Source organism: Chenopodium album, chromosome 27, assembly GCF_948465745.1.
Source record: "Chenopodium album chromosome 27, dcCheAlbu1.1, whole genome shotgun sequence".
In the NCBI taxonomy this organism is placed as follows: Eukaryota; Viridiplantae; Streptophyta; class Magnoliopsida; order Caryophyllales; family Amaranthaceae; genus Chenopodium; species Chenopodium album.
The window spans coordinates 8,585,654-8,608,780 of NC_137860.1; the positions used below are offsets into that span (position 1 = coordinate 8,585,654).

The window sequence follows — 23,127 nt, forward strand, 5'->3', positions numbered from 1 at the left end:
ATTTGATTTTTTTTGTGATATTGAAGTTTCATTCAAGAATTTGTTGTTTGATTTGAAAGTTTAATTGTTCTTGGTTCAGTTTTGATTGGAAAGAGAAATTAATTGAATTTTGTTTTTGGTTTGTAGGAGTTCAACATTTAGACAACGATTGATTTATTTTTAGTTTTTTTTTGTTCCCAAAGGGCTTGACATTTTGGGGCTCTGCTCTTCAAAATAGTGGCTGCCGGAGCTATTACTGAGTGGTTGAGGGCGGCACAGGTGGGACTTGTTGCTATTATTGATGCGGTGGCTATCAATGTGGGTCAAATGGGGTGGCCGGGTGGTTGAAACACGTAGAGGCAACCTTGCCTTCCCCACGCCCCGATTTCGACCCCCATCCCCTTCCCACGACGCCTTGATTTCAGCCTTTATCTCCTTCTTACACCTTGATTTTGGTAATGGTTGTTGTGGTATAGTGGTGACGGAAAGGGGTAGTGGAGGACTGAAGGATCTGCAACGACGCGGGTCTGGGCCAATGATAGGGGCGGGGAGGTGGATGTGGTCTTGGTGGAGCTAGGGTCTGGTAAAAAAAATTAAGATAAAAAGTTAATCAATGTCAATTACTAGTAGATTTTTTAAAACAAAATTTAAATTAAAACTTACTTTTTGACACGTGTAAATTAAACTAAATAAAAAAAAAGGAAAAATTCCAAAAAAAACCCACCTTTTATACGTAGTAACAATTTTTTTGTTAAAAAAAAAAAAAAATTAAAATTTTCTTGTGAAAGCACACCTAAATGAATATAAGAAGAGCCCATCAGTTAGGTGATCCCCAACTGTGAAAGCGAAAATGTAGAAATGGGTGTATGTCTCTACGTAGTCCTCGGCACGTCTACCAGGAGAGAGAAAATGGAGGGAGCCAAAGAGGTGGAATTGAACTCCAAACTCCATTCCCACTTTTTTTTATTTGTTTTTGTTTTTTTATTTTTACCATCCCCGAGAAAAACGTTACTTGATCAGCATTTCACAAAAACAACAAACAATTCATAACTTTCTTTAAAATTCTGTTATATGTTACAAGTTTGCACCCCTTTTAGCTCATTCAGGTAAAATTCTTAGCATATTCTTAATTTTTATTTTCCCATTTTCTATCTTATAATCTTTGGATTTTGATTTAATTTATTTCATTTTATATTGTAGGTTCTCAAAATTGGGAATTTCTGATCTTCAAGAACAAAAGGGGGGGCATGATTTAATGCAATATTATTAAAATTTTGATTTTATGATTTTTTTTGAATCATATAATAATTTTAGGATAATATTGTGTAGGACAAATTATTATTTGATGAGATGAAAAGAAGGAAATGGGCGTGGAATAGTAATAATTTGGTGATTCATGGAAATGAGAAAACTCAATTATATCATTATTTTGGTAGCAATTTTGCTTTTTGCCTGTAGTTTCTTGGGAGTTGAATGTTCTACCAGAATATATCATGGTAATGGATTTGAATCTTGTCCACTGGAGCTTAAAAAACAATGGGTATGTCAATCATTTTCGAATCCTGTATTTTTGTATTGATTAACAATTGAAGGGTGTTTTATTGTTTGATTTGTTGTAACGTATGTTATTTGTAAAATCCAAATTTGATTAGTTGATTGCTAATGATGGTTTTATTGTACTTGAAATGAAAAGATGGGTGTATGATACTTGGGTTTTTTTTTTTTTTTAAATATACAAGTAATTCAGTTGGATGTTTCTAATGTGACTCATGATATGTATCTGATTGTTATAGTTGCATAATGGTCATGGTGTCTGTAATTATAGCTTACTCTTTTCTGGTAGTTACTCAGAAGTCAGAAGTGTTTGTTAAAAAAAAAAAAAATTACTTGCTCTTTTACAAGCTGAATTTTTGTCCGAATGCCCGAATGGAAAAGTAGTGTGGAGTAGAGAGAATGGGTGTATGAGAAAGAAGGAAAGGAATGGTTGTTTTGGTTGGTGGAGAACGGCGATTTGGGGGGGAGGAGGGTCTAGAGGTGAGATTAAGTTTTTGAGGGGTTCACCATTCTAATATTTCCCTTTTATCTATGTTTAATTCCGGTCATCTGCCACAACTTGCTGTAAATTAGGTGGTGAGATACTAGTTCTGTTCATCTATAAAGAACCACTGCATGAACAATATCATGTCTACTATATTGTAGAGACCTATGTAGTAAATGTAATGTGTTAAACAGTGTTTTATCTAAGTCTAAATTCAGACAGAAGCATGTTCATTGAGCAACACCCCTTGATCATTTACTTATGACGAATTGACTATTCATGTTTGTCGACCCCAAATCATGTTGGAATTAGGTTTTGTTGTTTTTGCTGTTGTTTGATTTTCTATGATGGATCATTTTGACATGGAAATCTCATGTATGGTATCTGAGAGAAGAATATGATCTTACGGATGTATCAGCAATCTTGCTCAAAGATTATACTAGATGCGTTAAGGATTTGGACACATTCTTTATCGGATTTCTAGTTGATATTTTGCTCACCAGTTTCTCTCAAATGTATATTATGATGCTGTATAATTATTAAACTTGAAAATTAAATAGATTTCTCTCCTCAGGCAGAATACATGCAGAAAAGCTGCTCCAAAGAACTGGCAAAAATGAAGAAAGAACTCGGGGAATGCATCTTGTATTTGTCATTGAAAACTGGAGAAATCAACATTGGATCAAGTATAATTTGGTCAAAGCAGAGGCCTCATGGGACCTTGACTTCCTTGCAATCCAGTCTCCAAGAACTTGTATTGGGTTGTATAAGAAAGAATCACCATCTCTTTCATGGTTTAAGTGAACAAGATGGTTGTACTCGTAATGCTAAATTGCATTCTCATCAGCATAGTTTTCCCAGAAGATATCTGGCTGAGAAGTCTTCCAAAGGTAGCTCTTAAATCGTTGCTTCCGTTCTGACTGTACTCCATTTGCTTTTATCATTCCCATTCCTATCTTTTGTTAACAGTCTGACACTGTTGGTGCAGTTGCTTCCAGTACTGCTGCTAGTCCAACACCAGATGTATTTGACGACCCAATTATCATACCACCTGATTTGCTTTATCCATCACCACCACCTATGAAAGTTGAGGTTCCAGTAGCTGCTTCAGGGAGGGAAGAACATAACAAAAAATTAAACAAAGTTATAACTATTGCTGCATCAATAGCGGGAACAGTTGTCATTTTTGCCTTGGTGTTATTTTGTTGCCTAATGAGAGGTCACAACTGGGTTGCAGATGGGCAGAAAGATGACAGACCTCTTCTGACATTGAGTTCAAGTGACTATTCAGCTGGTAATCTCAGTGTTCCTCTTTCCTTTCTTCTTGTGTGTGTGTGTTTTCTCAATTGAATTTGTGTTAGTTGTTTTTTTTTTTTTTTTTTCCTAATGTATAAAATTCATCTGCCAGGCTCTTCAATGAGTTCTGACATTAAGGACGGTGGTAGAAATTCATCTTTCAACAACTCAAATCTAAAACAAGAGGGATTTGGCGGTCCCCTAGCTGGAATTCCAGAAAATGGTTCTACAAATACTGAAGGATTGTCTTACCAGATACTTAGTCCTGAAAAAGCAAGTCCTCCTCCTGCCCCAGCCCCACCACCACCTCCACCACCAAAGCCTAAACCTCAGCCTCCACCACCACCAAAAGGTGTTAAACCTCCTCCTGCGCCTCCAAAAGCAGGTGGTAAAGGACCTCCAAGTCGTGAACGATCAGCTTCTGGTGATGGTAGTGACCCTTCAAATGATCCTGATGCCCCTAGAACAAAGCTAAAGCCATTCTTCTGGGATAAAGTGGTCGGTAACCCTGAGCAGTCAATGGTGTGGGATGAAATTCGATCAGGATCATTCCAGTAAGATTCTTTAAAAGTCTCTGTGGATCTACTTTGAAAGCATATTCTCACAATTACATGTATTTTGGGAGGAAATTTTATTTATTTAAATTGCTATGTTGGTTTAAGCACGGTTATCACCAGAATAATTGACGTCTGCATAAATTTCAGGTTCAACGAAGAGATGATAGAATCTCTGTTTGGATATAATCCTGATAACAAACGGAATGCTGGGAGTAGGAGTCAGTCGAATGATGCTTCTCAACCACAATATATACAGATAATTGATCCAAAGAAGTCTCAAAACTTATCCATCCTTCTTAAAGCACTTAACGTTACAACAGAGGAAGTTCGTGATGCTCTTTTGGAAGGTATATTTCCCTATCTTTCTTCCCTCTTTTCAACTTTGATTGGCAGCTTACTTCTGCATTTATCCACGTATTGAATTAACTATACAATTCACTCAAACATGCTCAGAAAACAATTACTTGATAAAATGCATGTGCACAATTTGCTGAATAGGATGTTGTCTTATCTAGTTCCTATCAATAGTGATGATTCTATCACTGCTTTAAACGAATAAAGTTGTTAGATTCACATTTCATATATCTAAATCTTATCTTTTTCTTTCTTGTAGTCAACTCTCACAGGCTCACTATGCATATCTCATTGCACATATTGAGTATGTGGAACACAGCATTTTCTTCTTTAGTGGGGTTATATGTTACATCTGAAATTAATTAGCTTATATGTGAGTTCTGGCTCTCCTCGGTGCAAGACATTATACATCTATAGATATATGGTGCTGAACTTGGAGTTGTCATGACTCACGATACTAGTGCATGTCAATGCATATCCCTTTTATGCCATGTTATTGCTCCATGGATCAGACTGTACATCATGTAAAGCTATTGCACTATACTATCCATTAAACTAATCCAATTAAGTGCTTATTTTCCACAAACTCCCCATGCGCATTAATGAGTGATTCAAGTAATAATAAATTCATGGTATATATCATGCACAAATTCTACCTTCTCATATAACCCTTCATCTCTGATATTTGAGATGGCATAATTGACTAATAAGCAGTGACACTTCCTATTTTGCCATTAAGGCATCTGTGAGATTGATTGCAAACAATGATGTCGTTTAGAGGAAGTAAGCCTTCGAAACGGCCATCTTGGACTCTTGGTGCTACTTCTCTAGTTCGTGATAAGATTGTTAATTTTGTACTTGCATATGCCTTCTACACAGAATAGTATTTATTTAATTGCTTCCTAATTTTGTTGTCACCTATTTATGATTTTTCTTATCTTATTTCTTCTTCAAATTAATAAGTTGGGGTTATCTGCATTAAATTAGGGAACGAGCTTCCAACAGAGCTTTTGCAAACATTGTTGAGAATGGCACCAACACAAGAAGAAGAACTAAAGCTTCGAATATTCAGTGGTGATACTTCTCAACTTGGACCTGCGGAAAGATTCTTAAAAGTAATGGTAGATATCCCCTTTGCTTTTAAAAGGATGGATTCACTTATGTTTATGATGACGTTCAAGGAAGAAGTTTCCAATATTAAAGAGTCCTTTGCTACATTGGAGGTAAGACGACCATAATCATTTATTCTATGCGTAAGAGGGATTTAAACTTGGTGATAAATTTGTAGGAGATATTAAATCAATGTTAAACTTAGGTCTTACTTCAAATCGTATTTACCATACCCTAATTGTCTTGGAGAGGGTGAAATGAGATGTAATAGTTCTATTCCTCGCCAAATGACAGATAAAACTGAATAAACTATGGATCTTCTCACTCCTAATAGATCATGTCTTCCTGAATGTAAGACAATACTTGAAATGTAGACTTTTAGGTCTTTCCAGGAAGTTAATTGGTGTATGTTTCTGTTTTATCTTCCAGGTGGCTTGTGATGATCTCAAAAAGAGTAGACTATTTCTAAAACTCTTGGAAGCTGTTCTGAAAACAGGCAACCGTATGAACGATGGCACCTATCGAGGGGGGGCTCAGGCATTCAAACTTGATACCCTCTTGAAACTTGCTGATGTGAAAGGAACAGATGGCAAGACCACATTGTTGCACTTTGTTGTTCAAGAAATAATACGATCAGAAGGCCTGAAAGCTTTGCGTGCTGCGAAAGATAACCGCAGTGTGTCTAGCATGAAGACTGATGATTCTGTTGAGGATCCTACCTTTGATCCATCTGAACAGTACCAGACTCTTGGCCTTCAAGTTGTGTCTGGTATAAGCAGCGAACTTGAAAACATAAAGAAGGCAGCAATTATCGACAATGATGTGCTTACGTCAACAGTTTCTAAGCTTGGTCAGTCAATAAAGAAAAACAAAAACTTCTTAAACAATGAGATGGGTAGTCCTGAGGAAGAGACTGGGTTCTATCAGGCTCTTGTAAGTTTTGTAGAGCATTCAGAAGGTGAGGTAACATGGCTACAAGAAGAAGAAAAAAGAATATCGGATTTGGTGAGGAAAACAGCAGACTATTTCCATGGAAATGCTGGAACGGAAGAAGGCTTGCGTTTGTTCAGTATTGTGCGCGATTTTCTCTTAATGCTGGATAAGATTTGTACAGAATTGAGGCAATCTTTTGCAAGGTTATCAAGAAACTCCAGCAAGGAATCTTCCATCAAAAGGCCTGCTCTAGATCAGCATCAATCCATACAGGACATGCGGCAGAAATTATTTCCTGCAATTGCTGATAGACGTGTAGACTCCAGTTCAGATTCAGACGATGATTGATTAGAAGAGCATTTTCCTGCTGCATGGTAGATATACTAGACTTTCATCTTAAATTGACTTAATTTTTGTCAATAGAACTATTTGTTTAACAGTTTTAAGAAAAGTCTAATTTAATCTTATAGATTCTAAGGATTGTATGTATACATATTGTCAACAGTTTTGTGTTTGTATTTATGCCGAATTTCCCTTTTTATGAATGGGGTGTGCTTAGCAGTAGAGTAGTCTTACGAGTTATGACCCGTATGCCATATCAAAGTTAAACAACGATTCAGACTCTCAATATAATTTATGTCTCTGTAACTCCAATTTGGTCCTATTTGCCTCTTTTATGAAGAGCTGTAAGTAAGCTTAACATTTCTTACAAGCCACCATCTTCTAGTCTCTTCGTTGGCTTCAATTAGTTCCAGGAAATTTTTCAGGAGAGTTAATGTAATGCACTCTGTAAATTATTCAAGCAGTTTGTTTTTTTTTTTGTTTCAGATTTTCCGAATTATTTTTCCTTTTTTTTTTCCCGTTTTTGATATATTTTTTATTTTTTAGCACATTTAGTTTTCCCATTTTTGTCAATCCCCTTTTCAACATTATGGAAAAACATTGATTTTCTAACAAGCAAAAACTAACCAAAAGAAGTTAAAAGTAAAAACAATAATACTATAACTTTTTTTTCAAGTAATACAATCTAATATATATATAAAGGGGAGTTTTTTCTCGAGATTTTAGAGCGCCACGTAGGATTTTTATTTTTAAAAAATTATTAGAGCGCAACATAGGATTAATATTTTTAAAACCCTACAATAGGATTATGCCACCTAATATAACATTAGTTAACGTGCTACGTAGGATTATAAATTATAGTTATATCCAATAAATAATTGAAGTGCCATATAAGCATAATTGACCAATGAGATTTTAATGGTTACATTAATTAAATACGAAATATTATCTTTTGAGATTAGGAATTTTATCTAATATTTTAAAACAAATACGGAGAAAATGATATATTACGTACAACTAATAAAATAACAAATGTAATCACATGTATATGAAAAATATTTTTTTAAAAAAAAATAGATCGAACCGTGCATCGCACGGGCTTCATCTAGTTATATATAAAAGAGAAAATACTTCGTACACTTTATGTTTAAGTTTATCCCTCGGGGATGTGTATATATAGGGGTGTAAATGAACCAAGTCGATCAATAAACTACTCGGATTCGAGCTCGGTTGAAGCTCATTCATGTTCGTTTACTTAATAAATGATCCAAGCTTGAACAAATTTTAAAGCTCGTTTAATAAATGAACTTGAACATAAACACAGGTATGCTCGTTTAAGTAAGTTCATGAACAACTCGTTTATATATGTTTGCGAACTACTTGTTTATTCTTCATGAATAACTTATTTATTCACAATTGTTAATTTAATTCTTAACTTTTATGTATAATTAAGATTTAATCCTTAGGTTTATAATTAGGAAAAAATTATTATGCTAATTTTAAGATTTTTCAAATGCCAAAAGTACATAGCACAATTATTAGAGAAGCTCGTTCTACTAAGCTTGTTCATGAACCGCTCGTTTTTCAACTCGTTTAATAAACGAGTCGTTCACGAACCGTTCGGCTATGTTTATCAACTCGCCTAAGTTAAATGAACTTGAACATAAACACGGTAGTACTCGGCTCAGCTCATTTACGCCCCTATGTATATACTACCTCCGGTTCATTTTAGTCACAACAAAGGACAACTTTACGCAAACCAAGACAAAAGATTGAAAGCATGATTATGAAAAAATAAGGGTATATGCTTAACTATTCATCCAACCCAAAATAAAAAAATTAAAAAAAAAAAAAAACATCCTTAATTAAATTAAAACCACCACCACTACTGACACCACCAAGCATCACCCAAACCACCCACCACCACCACCCAGCATCACCCAAACCACCCACCACCACCTAGACCAAACCCAACACCGTCGACGAACCACGACCACCTCACGAACCCAGCACCCACCGAACCCAGCAACCCCAAGAACCCAACAACCCAGCAACCCCACGAACCCACCACCACCGCCCCTCACACACCCAGCAACCACGAAACCCACCCACAAAACCAAACCCACAAAACCCACACGTCGCCGATCTAAAACCAACCCACAAAACCAAACCCACACGCCGCCGATCTGAAACCGACGATGTGAAACCACGAAACCCACCCACAACAAACCCACGAAACCGCCGCCGTTCTGCAACCCACGAAACCGCCGCCGTTCTGCATCCCACGAAACCAAACCCACGCCACCGATCTGAAGCCCCCACCGCTCTTAACACCACGAAGCCACCATGAAAAAGGGGTTGGAGGAGGAGAGAGAAAATTAAAGGGGTGAGAGTTTAATTAATTAAGCTTGAGGTTTAATTTAATGAAATTAGATTTTTAATTTAATAAGAGTATTTAAGAGAAAATGTAAGGGCATATATGTCATTTTACAGCCCAAAAGTTACTAAATAAGGAAAAAATTAATTTTGTTGCAAGTAATATAAACCACCCCAAAATGGAAATTGTTGCAAGTAAAATGAACCGGAGATAGTATATCATAATGGAGCTAAGTTTATTCTTTCATACAAGTACTATGTATGTCTTTTGATCATTTTTCTTTTTGGATGAAAGGAAATTTTGGGTGGCCTTACATGGATCAGGCTGGGCTTAGGTTATGCCTAAAGGTATCCTTATAGCATTATAGCAAAGAAATAAAAAAATTGAAAAAATGACAATATAATATGGTAGATTAACATGTTTTGAAATTCATATACTCCATTATTTGATCCTTGATTTGATACACTTTGCACTGTAATTCTTCTTCGGATGTGAAATCCATTATACATCTTAATAAAGAAGCACATGTCGGCCTGATAGAAAAAGAAGTGTAGGCCTAACACAACAACTTAACACTATGTTGAGGCATGGTTTGGACTTGGCCATCCATGTTTATTTTGTGAATTATAACACAACCTAACATGATAAAACACTCTAAAATAAACTAGAATTAGTTTAGACACGCAAACAAGGTGCAGTAGCTTGTGGTACATTAAGTTGTGACTACACCGTCTTTTAAGAAGTTTGACAGAGTTCGACCCAATCCACAACCATCTTATGTCTTAATACGTGTACTTACGCATCATACAAGTATTCATCACATTTGAAGAAACAAATCTTTCCCTTAGCAAGATACCATGCTTATAGGGGACATGTTATGATAAAGTCAAAAGGACTCCAAATGTAAAGGACCCATCAATCTCACTTTTATACCATGGAATATAATAAAGATAGCTCCAAGCACGTACCCTTGAGCTGTTTTACACCTTTTTTTTCCAATTTATTTATTTACACTACACTATATACTTAAGAATCACTTAAAAAGCCAAAAATAGTTCAGGTTTCATGTTACAAACCGTGTGAACAAGCCAACCTTTTTCAACACAATTTATCTTAGCTTGTTCATTAACACTACATACTCTCAAGAAATTTACATCATTTTATCACTTTCCTAAACCACAATACAATACCACACATCTTATCACATTGCTTCCTTTCGAAACGATGTCGAAAATGGGAGGATTTTTTGTATGTCTTTTGGTCATTGCTTTAGATATTGCAGCAGGACTTTGTGGCCTTGAAGCAGAAATTGCTCAAAACAAGGTACTTTCCCTTTTTTTTTTTTTTTTTTAATTTTTGTTGGTTTCACGAGTTATATTAAAAAATGATGTAGACAGGATTTGTTCTCGAAACTATTTAATGATTGTTTTGTATATATGACAGGCGAAACACTTGAAGATGTGGATATTTGAGTGTAAGAGTCCAAGTGAAGAAGCCTTCAAGTTAGGAGCAGCAGCAGCAGGGCTATTGATACTAGCACACGTTATTTCAAGCTTACTTGGTGGTTGTATGTGTCTTTGTTCTCGAGAAGATCACCAAAAATCTTACGCCAATCGCCAATTAACAACTGGATGCTTCCTCTTAACATGGTAATCTATTGCTTTTATTTCGCAATGTACTCCTTTTGTCCTTAAATTATTGTCGATTCAGGCTTGGGTATGCATATTAAGATCGAGTAGATTATGGTGTAACAAAATATTGGTTATTAGTGAGAAATAAACATACTAAAATTTGATTGGGAAAGTAAGAGTTAGAACAAGAGTCCTATATTCATGAGATATGAATAAAAGAGTGCGAGTGAGAGTGAGAGTGAGATAGGCTAATGGAGTACATATGTTCAATTATACTCATATTTTATTGAACTAAAAGTAACTTTTTAAAATATGGAGTATATGAAATAATTTTAGATGAAATTTTGCTAAATTGTTTCAATGTAACACAAATTTTAATAAATTTAATAATCATGTGGCTGTTTTTTTTTTTGTTTTTTTTTTTTTTTTTTTTTTTGCATCTCTATTTGTTCGCCCGACTATTTAGTAAGGCTTGGGCCTAAGTTTTGCAAAATAGATTGGGGGTTTGTGACTTCGTGTCCTTTTCAATTTTATAAGTTTATGCAAGAAGGATGTATGGCAAAAACATGTTACTTTCTTCATTCCAAATTCGTTGACATAACATCATCTTTGGCAATGCATTACTTTATCTTAAATATTTGTATTCAACAATAAGGAAAAAAAAATTGAGGCTCTACAATGAAGTTTCAACTTGTGAGAAAATCCCTTTATAAATTACAAAAAGCTAGTTAAAAATTAAAAAGATTAATAAATAAATTTAAAGATCAAAATACGTCAACTAATTTAAAATAGAGATAAGTATTTAACCAAGAAAATGGGGCAACCGACCCAAAATAAATTATTGGACCCTAAATATCTAAAATTGTGCACAACATCTCCCATGAGCTTTAGAAATTTTAGGAACCCGAGGCAAATGAGCAATTGGAATTTTTAAGAACACGAGACCATGATAATTGGGAATTTGGGACACACAACTAATCACGTGAAGATGAAAAAGTAACAAAAAAAAAAAAAAAAAAAAAAGGTCATTGAACTTGGGTTCCTTGGATTGGGCTGGGCTGATTTTCATACGTGGTCGTTTTGGTTTTACTTACGGTTGATTAAGGTTAAACTTTGGAATTTTGGATTCATGTCAGCTAGTGACTAGGGGTCTGTTTTCATTGACTGAACTCAGCAGAATTGAACTGAATATTTTATGAGAGAAGGAAATTAAGAGCTGAACTGAACTGAATTTTAACGTATGAGAACCGGCCCCTAGATAAATATTTTTCAAACTACGAATTTCAATGCATGAAATACACGCGGCATGCCGTCTGACCCTTTGAGAAAAATTATTACTAGTGGTGTATCTATGTCAAAAACTTGTTTGCATGATATTTTATTATAATTGTTGCATATAGGCGATAATGTGAGTATGTGATGAAGGTTTTGTAGCTATGCAAAGTTCGAAACTACTATAGAGCTACTTTGATTTAGCGAACGAGCAATAACAAAATATTGAGTTCTAATTGAAATAATTAAACAAGACATCACCCAATTGACAATTATATAATTCCTGTAATCCATATATATTACGGAGTAAAATTAATTTAGAGTCTCTTTAATACTCTATACTAAAAAGTGTTCAAACTCCAAACAGGAAAAACAAATTAAAAGAAATTGAGGGAGTAAGAGGTGGCTTTAAATATTGAAATACACACAACTTATTATTTATGTAATTAATCAATTTAGGGGATTCAAGAGATAATTTTAAATTTGTAAGACGGTTGAAATTAAACAGAGGCAAATATATATATATAAAAAAAAAATATACTTATATCTTTGGGATATAAATGTCCATGCACTATTTATAAGAGTTTGTTAAACATTTTATTAGATAAGGATTTAAATTGAAGTTGCAAATTTATATGCTGACTCAAACATATAAACAAAAAAAAAAGTTAAAATTTTTTTGAACTGAAAAGGGTAAAGATATATGTAGGCGTATAATTTGTTTCATAGGTACTATATTAATTAATAGAGGTGAACAAAAAATGGATCGGGCCTTAACATCGTATCTCGTATCCAAACCCGCAAAAGGTAGCGGATTTATCGTGTCAAAGCGGATTTTTTTGGGCTTTTTTGGGCCAAGTTCGAGCTTTTAACTAAAAATGTGGTTTAGATTTGTCCAAACCCCGCCCTATTTTTGGGCCGGTGTTGCACCTCTATAATTTATGAATGCATGACAAAATTACATGCAAATTTTTTCCTTTTAAGTAATGATATGTTTAAATTAATTCATATATAAACTTATTCTAAATGGGTAAGATATTATGAGACAGAGGCTCCAAAGTACACTGTTATTTTTCAAATTATTATTTCTCCCTAAAAAAGTTACAATTTTGATTACTAAACAAATGATATTGTAATTCATATTCAGGCTTATACTTGTCATTGGATTATCTCTGTTGGTGATTGGGACACTAGCAAATCGCAAAGATAGAGCTTCATGCGGCATTACTCATCACCATATGTTATCAATTGGTGGTATTCTGTGTTTTATACATGCCTTATTTTCTACTGCTTATTACCTTTCTGCTACTTCGAGTAGCCATTGATCGATCGAGTCGAAAACAATCCCAAACACCCTTCTGCTGAATTGCTGATTCACAATGCTTCATTCTGAAACAAAGACGAGAAGCAGAGGTTTTTTCGTATGTCTTTTGGTGAATTCGTTCGATATTGTAGCTTGCCTTTAATATGCAGCAATGATGCTGAGGTTAATGTATTAGCTAAACTGTACAACTGATGTAGCATTATTGTATCTTGTGTTTTGAACTCGTTTATGTGGTTTTAGATTATGTTGCTTGTAATGAATTAGTAAATGAATGGAGAGACTTTGGTAGTTAATACTTAATAGTGCAAATATACTAATGAGTAATCTTTTTTTTTTTTTTAAATATTTAATGCAAGAGTTATTCTGATTTTAAATTTTTAATGATATGAATCTTTTTTTCATATTTTATGAACATATGTTTGTGATGAATTATCTACTATTCATTCATAATTCATCTAGTTAGACAAAGTTAGTGAATTAATTTACCCATAGAGTAATTTATGTGGTACTTTGTAGCTCTAAATTTTACTCTATCCGTCTTTTTATCTCTGTCCCATTACAAAAATTTGAATCAAACTTTAAAATGTTTGAATAGAATAGTGTTATCTATAAGAGATAATATAGTCATGTAGGATCATGTATTGGTTTAATTGTATATATAATTAATATTTAGTATTTAGTATTTTTACACATAAGAAAATGAAGACAAAACCATTTTAGGGTATGCATTAGAAACCATAAAAAATCAGATGGGACAAAATATTAGGGACGGAGAGGGTAAGTACTACGGAGTATGTTTTGTGTATAATTGTCTTGATGGAAAACTTTTGTATACATCCGGTTTTCAGTAATTTACTGTGCATCGGGTACACTATTGTCTTATTTAGTGTCACTTTTATCTAATTTAGTGTCACTTTTGTCAAATTTATCAATGAAGCATAAATAACTCTTATATATGTCAGGGTAACTTTTGTGCGTTTTAGTGTAACTTTTGCACATTTTATTATCACTTAATAACAGATGTTCGGTAAATTACGGAACATCCGTTTTATTTAAAAGTTTGTGCGTCTTGATAATAAGTGAATTTGGTCTAAATTTATTATCTATCCTTAGCAGTTAGCAGTCTTAGCACTACCCAAACCATAAAATATTACTCGGTATTGCATAATACTTCCTCCGTTTCTATTTAGTTGACGCGTTTGATTTAGGCACATATATTAAGGAGAGGAGAGAGAGTGATAGAGAATGAAAAAGCAAGTGGGATAGCTTGTAAATGCAAGGTAAAAAATTTACCCAAAAAGGAAATGTGTCAACTAAAAAGAAACTTCCTAAAAAGAAATACGTGTCAACTAAAAAGAAACGGAGGTAGTATATCCTTAACACTCGAATCCAAAATAACTACTAGTACAAGCTTTGCTTGGCCAATTGAACAATTCTCGAGCGACTGATTGCTAAGCTTCACTTTTCTATAGCTAGCTCTACTTCCTTTGTAGAGTCTACACTGCACATCATAAGCCATGTATGTGAGTACTCCATCTTGGTATCATATACCTAAGTAGAAGTTTTTTTTTTTTTTTTTTTTTTTTTTGACAAAGAAGTTTAATTTATTACTGTATTTACAACATGATTACCTAAATTGACCCATAATTGAATTATATTATTCTCCTTAAGTAAATTATTTAAGTATTTACAACAATTCCAAATTTAAAATCACCTAATGTAATTAATTATTTACAACAATTCCAAATAAATATTTTAAATGGTGATTTTACATTTAAAATCGTTGTAAATAATTATTTTATGAATTGGGTAATCATGTGGGAGGGTGGGAGGTTGGCCGGTTGGGTATTTGGTTCAAGTGCGTGGGGGTGGGGGTGGGGGTGGGGATGGGTTACAGCCCTTACAGGCAGATGGGGGTAAGGGTGGGGGTGAGGGTTGAGTTTTACGGGTAATTCCACGTTTCTCTTCATAGTAAACAAGAAGCGTTTCTCATGAGGGTAAATTTGGAATTACCTGTTGACGGAGTGAACTTAACGTTACCCCCTTGTTCAACTCACCCCCTTTTGCAATTCACCTCTGTCGTGAGTGTCTTCAGTACTCAGTACTACCCAGAGTGGGAAGAATCTAGTTCCCACCTCCGGCGATAAATTGTCGAAAGCGGGAGACCAATCAGAGGTGTCGATCAATTAAAAGAACGGCTAACAGTAGGAATAAGCTTCAATGGAGGAAATTGAGTTTATAAGGAGGAATTCGAACTCGGTGGCAGCTTCAATGGAGGAATTCAAGCTCGATAGCAGCTTCAATGAAGGACGGTCACCCTTACCCTTTGGGGTTGACCATGCCATAAATTTTACCCTTTCTTATTGGGTTTTTCGTTTGATTTTGGCGGCGAAGCCACCTATGTTTTCCGCCAATAATGGTGGTTGTCCCCGGTGTAGACGAAAGAGGAAGATGATGGTGTTGGTGGGGACGAAAGAGGGAGGTGATGGTGGAGGTGTTTGTTGTCGTTGGAGGTGTTTGTTGTCGGTGGAGGTGGAGGTGAAGACAAAGCTACAATGGAACGCCACTAACATTACCATCTAACGTCGTCTTCAGTACCCACATGACTTGCTTCAACGGAACCCACAGTCAGTATTTATTCAGCTTTAAAAACCATTTGTTTACAATTCCCTAAGCATTTTTATTACAGAAGAGAAACTGGGGCGCCCTCGAGTTTTACGGCTTAGGTAGGAGTGGTTGTTGCATGGGATTTTACACTAAAGAGGTGTTAGTTATTGGGGGTATTAATGTCTTTTTTTCACTTCTTTTTTTTTTTTTTTTTTGAAGAAGAAGAATTTTTCTATTTTTCACTAACCAGTTTAATTGTAAACCAAATTAACCACATTAATATCATTTGTGAGAAAAAAATTCTTAATTGAGGTCATTTTGTACAATTTTTTTGGGAAAAAAAAACATCATTTTTGTGTAACAATAATATGGGGTTATCAACTTATAATTGATAATTTCCCTAAATACTACACACTTTATTAATAAGAATCTTGATTAGTCTTTTCTCATAAGGAAAATTTTGGTGCAACTCAATAACTCAAACTGTAACACCCTCAAATCTCCCTCTACGGAAATACCAGTATAATACATATAATTATACCGTAGAGATAGACTTGGGCGTATTACCGCCGCGTGATTACGCAAGGCTACTCAAAATACTTAACTCAATAGCAAAACTTTGCAGTGGAAACTTCAATACTCTTCTTTATTAATAATTATAAAAATAGTAACATTGTTATGAGTACTCTAAATAAAGACAAGACCGACATTCCTAAACTAGGTGAAGCAAATCCCAGGACTCCCATATGCTCATTCATGACTCCACCTGAAAATAGTCAACACTGCTTACCATTACAGTAAACAGGGCGAACCAAAACAAATAAGAAATACGGATTAGCAAAATATGCTAAGTACGATAATTGCAAGATAATTAAACTCAATTTATTTGCAAACATGCTTTTAAAATCAATTCCAATAACTAATCTAATAATTTCAAACTCATGATTCAAAACCAATTCCAATGATTCAACATTCAAAATAATTGATAAACCAATTCCTTTAAAATCCAATTCCTTTTTGAACCAATTTCTTTAAATCCAATTCCTCACCCAAGTGTGCACACCCCCCAAGCTAGTCTCCTTATATTACAAGGCTATTCTTGAGGAAAGACTAGGTCATACGAAGTTCATAGTTTTATCAATAAACCAAATCCGCATAGTGGGATTACCAACATGCTTATAAAGCATTAATAATTCAATGGTTCAATATATCATTATAGTAATTCCAATATAATTCAAACTTCTTTTCAACAATTCCACATACTTTCAAAATTAAAACCTTTTAAATAAACACTTGAGGGCTTCATCTAGTATATACTCTTATCAAATTTATATCTTTCCATAAAAAAATAAATAATAAATAAAAATTCCATCGAAATGATTATTGTTGAGTAAAAGTTAGATCATTTTGGCTTTACAAATCAATAAAGTTTACAGTTGTCCGAAAGAATGGTTGATATAGTTCTATTTTTGGAGAAAATAAATTAAAGTCATCAAGTTTCAATGGCGTAAAGATTTTTTTTTATTTTTATTTTTTTTTATGAAGACCCCATAATTAAGATTAGAATTAGGCCACCAAAATGATTAAGACGCCCCTGCTCATACTCCCTCCTTTCCCATTTAATTGACACATTGAAGTGCTCAAAATGTTCAAAAATTGTTTGAGGGGAGTAGTTTTGTTGATTTATTTGTAAAGAGAAGTTTATGGAATTAATTTCATTCATATAATAAATAGTGCTTGAACCTATCGAAACAAGAAATTACGGGGCGTTTGGTAGGAGGGATAGTTAAGTGGGATAAGATTGTGGGATAAGAAGGTGGAATTAATAGATGGGTTAGGGATAAAATTAGCGTATTCCATTGTTTGGTATGGGTTGGGATTAAATTGAAATAATCAAATAACTAATAAAAATACAAAATCACCCTTACTATCCTTTTTTCACTCTCTTCTTCTTTATCTTTCATCAAGAGTAGAAATGTCATTTGCCCATTAAATTTAGTCCCCATCCCTTTTACCACCCCCCTACTAATAAATTTGGAGGGATATATAACTCCATTTTTTGTCCCTCTTATCCCCCCTAATATCCATCCATTTAAACAAACAAAAGACTTGTTAAATCCCTCATCTTTTATCCTATCCCCACTCTTCTATCCCTCTCAACAAACACTCTCTTAGTGGAATGTTTGAGTGGGGATGGGAATTATTTTAAAGGAAAATTTCACACCAATAATCCAACCTTTCACTCATTCTCCTAAAATAATCCAACCTTTCGATTAACCTTAAATAATCCTAAGTTTACCTATTATTCTCTCATAGCAACCCTAGTAGGTCACCTTACCCTTTATAGCTGGTTAACAGTCACGTGGCACTTCTTAATTGGTCAATTTTTTTATTTTAATTGAAAATTTTTAAAAAAAAAATCTTTCTCCTTTCCTCCTGCCCGTTTCTCTCTCCTCTCCCTTCCTCCATTATCACCACTTAAACCACTCAACACCATCTACGGTACCACCACCTCAACACCACCAACATCACCACTCACCACAACATCCATCCCCTACCAACCCACAATTCAACCGCAAACAAGACCTACAACATCAACCACCACCCACAACATCAACAATGTACAACCACAACCAATTGAGCCCCAAATTAATGTACGAATTGGTGTAGGTTGGGGTTTCGATTTCTGGGTAGGATAGTGGTGGTTGTTTCAAGGAGGAGAGAGATATTTGATTGGGAGGGAGAAGAGGATGAACGATTTTGAGAATTGGGGAGGTGCGGTTTCGGTGGTGGGGGTGAGGGAGTGGTGGTTTCGCGGGCAAGATTACGCGTGGGAGGTAACGGTGGTTTAAGGGTGGGGTAGGGAAGGAAGGGGGTTGCAGGAGCTGCATGGAGGCGGAAAAAGGGAGTGGTAGGTCACTGTTGGCCGATGGTGGGAGCGGCGGCAAACCAAGGAGGGTGAGGGGGTGGCTGGGGGGAGATTGTTGGGAGGTGGTAGTGTTTAAAGGATGGTTGGTTAAGGCTCTCATGTTCAATCCATCCTCCGTTGCTCTCAGGTCTTGGAACTAAGGAGGAGGAAAGAATAGGAGAGGAAAAAAACAGTAAAAAAAAAAAATCTAATGTTGACTTATTCAGCCGGTTGCAGGTAAAATAGGTTTGCTAGGAGAGAATAATAGGTAAACTTAGGATTATTCGAGGTTAATCAAAAGGTTGGATTATTTTGGGAGAACCAGCGAAAGGTTGGATTATTCTTGTGAAATTTTCCTATTTTAAATATAAACCTTAAACGTGGTGCACCAGAGTGTAAGATAGAAAAACAATTAAATATTATTGGGTCCTTGTCAATTTTAGCTATGTGTACATTATTCAGGAACAACCTAAAAGAAAACAAAGAGGGGAGCAACAAAATGTGCATGCAACTGATCAAGGATATACCTTCTTCACTAAGATTCAAGAGAAATATTGTGTATATACTAACATTTACTCTATATAATGTAATGTACATTTAGGGGGCACTTGGAATGGGGGTAATAAAAGTCAAACTAGGTAGATTATAGTTGATTAGAGGTATTATTGTAGGGGGACAATGTGTTCATGAATGAATTAAGATTGTAGTGACATAAGGAAAAAAGAGAGGTGGAAGAATCATTAACCTCAAGATGAGGGTAATAGGTTTCCCCTAGTGTAACCTATTACCCCCAAAATAAGGGTAATAGTTCCCATTCACCTATCACCATATCATCATTGTATAAATCTTCTTACAATCACATCATTACTAGATCTTCCTCTCCTATGTTTACTTTAATTTTGCTTGGTTTGAATTTTATTACCCCTTAATTTAATACTCTCAATCCAAGCGCCCCCTTAGACCATCTCCAATGGTGAGACTCAACTTAAAAATAATAATAATACTAATAAAAAATAATAATTTTTTTTTTAAAAAAAAAAAAAAAAAAAAAAACCCCTCTCCAATAGTACACTTGAGTGAGTCTTTTTAGGAGAGAGATAATATTTTTTGCAAAGAATACCAATAAGTTGGTATCTAAACTTAGTAACTCCAAAAGAAAGTTGCTAAGTTTAGATACTCACTTTGAGTCTCATTTGACAAAAAGTTTGGGCCCTTATCAATATTATAATATGTTTTGTAATTTACTTAAGTTTTAATTTTATTTTTTTTCTAAAAAAACTAAAAATATGATTTGATGGATCATAAATTGAAAGCGACATTAGTACACTTTAGAAAGTCTCACCATTGGAATATTAGACTTTACATGAGTTGTTAAATTAAGAAGTGGGTTGAGTATCACCATTGGATGTAAAAAATAACTCATTTTGTATTTCAATACTCAATGTTGAGTCTCACCATTGGAGATGGTCTTAGTGGAGATACCGAGACACATTTCAAAAAACACTGTGTATCTTACTAAGGTTTAGACCCTCTCTAATGGTGAGACTTGAGTGGGTTTTTTCAGAAGAAAGAGAGTGTTTTTTTACAAAGGATACCAATAAATTGATATTTAAATTTAGCAACTCCCAAAGAAAGTTGCTAAGTTTAGAAACTCAACTTTGCGTCTTATTTGACAAAAAGGGTGGGCCCTTATTAATATTATAACTTGTTTTGTAATTTATTGGAAATTTTGACTTTTGCTACCTCACAAACACCTCAATTTCAATTTTGCTACATATCAAAACTTTTATTTTATTTTGCTACCTAACACATGCCCATTTTTTAAATTTTGCTACCACTGAACGGAATTCGTTAAGTGGGTCCATAACGACACGTGTCGTGTTATTATTATTGGCCTAAAAAATTAAAAAAAAAAAATTTAAAAAATAATAAAAAAAAGGAAAAACCTAAACTACCCAGCCACCACCCCTTCCCCCCCAACTCACCGCACCCCTCCCCGAAACCACCATCCGCGTCGCACCACCACCCCAACCCACCAGAACCCTTCCCCTCCCTTTCTCGCAACCACGTCGCCCCCAAAAACCACCAAAACTAAAACCCTAAGCTAGATCCCACCATGGCCACGAATCTGGCCACAAATGGCCGAAATCGGCCGGAGTTGGGGCTCAGTGGCTTAACCGGCCGATTTCGGCCTTTTTAGGCCAAATTCTTGGCCATTTTGGGGGACGAGGGTTTTGGGTTTAGTGTTTTTGGGGGCGACGCGGTTGCGGGGAAGGGTTCCGGTGGGTTGGGGGTGGTGGTGTGACGCGGGTGGTGGTTTCGGGGAGGGGTGCGGTGAGTTGGGGGGAAGGGGGTGGTGGCGCGGGGGTGGTGGCCAGGGAGTTTAGGTTTTTCCTTTTCTTTTTTATTTTTTTTAAAATTTTTTTTTTAATTTTTTGGGCCAATAATAACACGACACGTGTCGTTATGGACCCACTTAACGGATTCTGTTCAGTGGTACCAAAATTTAAAAAAAGGGCATGTGTTAGGTAGCAAAATAAAATAAAAGTTTTGATAGGTAGCAAAATTGAAATTGAGGTGTTTGTGAGGTAGCAAAAGTCAAAATTTCCTAATTTATTTAAGTTTTAATTTTATTGTTTTTCTAAAAAAAAATTATAATATTATTTGGTGGGCCATAAATTAAAAGTGACATAAGTGTACTTTAGAAAGTCTCAACATTGAGAAATTAGACTTCACATGAGTTGCTAAATTGAAAAGTGCGTTGGGTATCACCATTGGAGGTAAAAAAAAACTCATTTTGTACTTCAACACTCAAAGTAGTCTCACCATTGGACATGGTCGGTCCTACTATTATTTTACTCTCCTACCAACACCACTCACACTATTTTTTGTAATTATTTCTATCCCCTATTAACAATTAAATATCTCCCACTAGCTAAACTCTAATTTATATTATAAAATTCTCTATTTGTCTCCCACCTTATAGTTTTCCAAATATTTGTTGCAATAGCTAGTGTAAACAAAGGGAATAGCATATTAGCATGGTCAATTGACCAGAATGGTAAATAAAAAAGACCCTTATCGACAATTTAGTAAAAACAAATAACTCCGGCGACAATTTGATAAAATAGACTAACCTCAAGTCCTCAAGCAACAATTTGGAAAAAAATATCTCAGACGACAATTAACCCAAAAATTTCCGACAAACTACTAGTGAATGTTTAACTTAATTCGATTTTCACGGGTTTTTAAAAAACAAAATAAAAAATTTCCCACTTTATTTTCCAATCCCTTTTAAGATGTTATCAATTTAAAGTAAAAAAACAGTTAAATACTAATTTTCCCACCCCTTAATCAACGAAATTCATTATAAAAAAGAGGTTAAAGATAAATTTGATATTGGAATTTAGCAAATAAAAAGGGGATGACAAATTAAATTTTTAAATGGGAAAAATAAATTTAAAAACACAACAGTGAATTAAATTAGGATTTTTGAAAAGTCTATCAAAAAAATTAGATTTTTTGTATTAAATGTCGCCTAAGTTTATTTTTTTTTTTATTAATTGTAGCTTAGAGCTAGCTTTTTTTACCAGATTGTCGCCGGAGTTATTTTATTTACCAAATTATCGCTATGGGTCTTTTTTATTTACCAATTTGGTCAATTTTCCGAAATAGCATCTATGGAGGTTTGGTTTGCGCTTGTAGACTAAGTCTAGATGAGCAGTTGCCAGTTGGCTATAAATCTCCACAATAAGAGAAAAAAGAAAGCTTGACAATCACGTGCCAAAGTTTATATTTTCTGTTTTTTTTTTTTTTTTTCAAAGGGCCAAGGCTAATATTTTCTATTCTTATACTTCTTGATTCCTATTAATGTAGATATTGTAGAAGCATGCAAACCAATTAATATTAAAGAATATGATTCAAGATAAATCGCACTTAAACCCTATAATTTATAATTTCATAATATTAACAAATATTTATTTTATTTTCTTAGGAGATATTATGAAAACATAACATAATTAAGTTAACTAGTTAAGTTTCTATTTTCATTAGCCATTCATCCATGCGACCATTTCTCACACTAAAATTGTAAAACTAATTAAATGATTGATTGATTTACAAAAATTCACTCCATAATTTTCCATACAACTTTTGTATAAGGTAATCTCTATTTCAACTTCAAGGATATGTCTTCAAGGCTTTAAACCGCTCTTTGCGTCTCTCTTTACACCAAAAACAAAGTTTAATCCAAAAAGTTACGACCGCTAATTTTTTTTAGTAATTTTTATTTTTAACAAAAAAGAAAATTCATTTTAGAGTGGAAGATTATGCATGAACTGCTGAATAACCTTCTGCCTAGCCTCAATCCTCTTCATCATCGCCACCTGTTCCACTGTCG

General features: G+C 34.5%; 2 protein-coding genes across 2 annotated transcripts; both read left to right on the forward strand.

Annotated features, from left to right (window-relative positions):
* Positions 1-809: 809 nt before the first annotated feature.
* On the forward strand, positions 810-6,812 carry LOC145619418 (formin-like protein 3). Its single transcript, XM_081674102.1, has 8 exons — positions 810-1,085; positions 1,180-1,519; positions 2,592-2,907; positions 3,006-3,311; positions 3,426-3,867; positions 4,018-4,217; positions 5,212-5,447; positions 5,764-6,812. The coding sequence occupies exons 2-8, from the start codon at positions 1,376-1,378 to the stop codon at positions 6,613-6,615; spliced, it is 2,496 nt and encodes an 831-aa protein (XP_081530228.1). The 5' UTR covers positions 810-1,085; positions 1,180-1,375; the 3' UTR covers positions 6,616-6,812.
* A 3,237-nt stretch (positions 6,813-10,049) lies between these two features.
* Positions 10,050-13,506, forward strand: LOC145621358 (protein VASCULATURE COMPLEXITY AND CONNECTIVITY-like). The gene is made up of 3 exons (XM_081676091.1): positions 10,050-10,309; positions 10,430-10,635; positions 13,037-13,506. The coding sequence occupies exons 1-3, from the start codon at positions 10,211-10,213 to the stop codon at positions 13,212-13,214; spliced, it is 483 nt and encodes a 160-aa protein (XP_081532217.1). The 5' UTR covers positions 10,050-10,210; the 3' UTR covers positions 13,215-13,506.
* Positions 13,507-23,127: the final 9,621 nt, after the last annotated feature.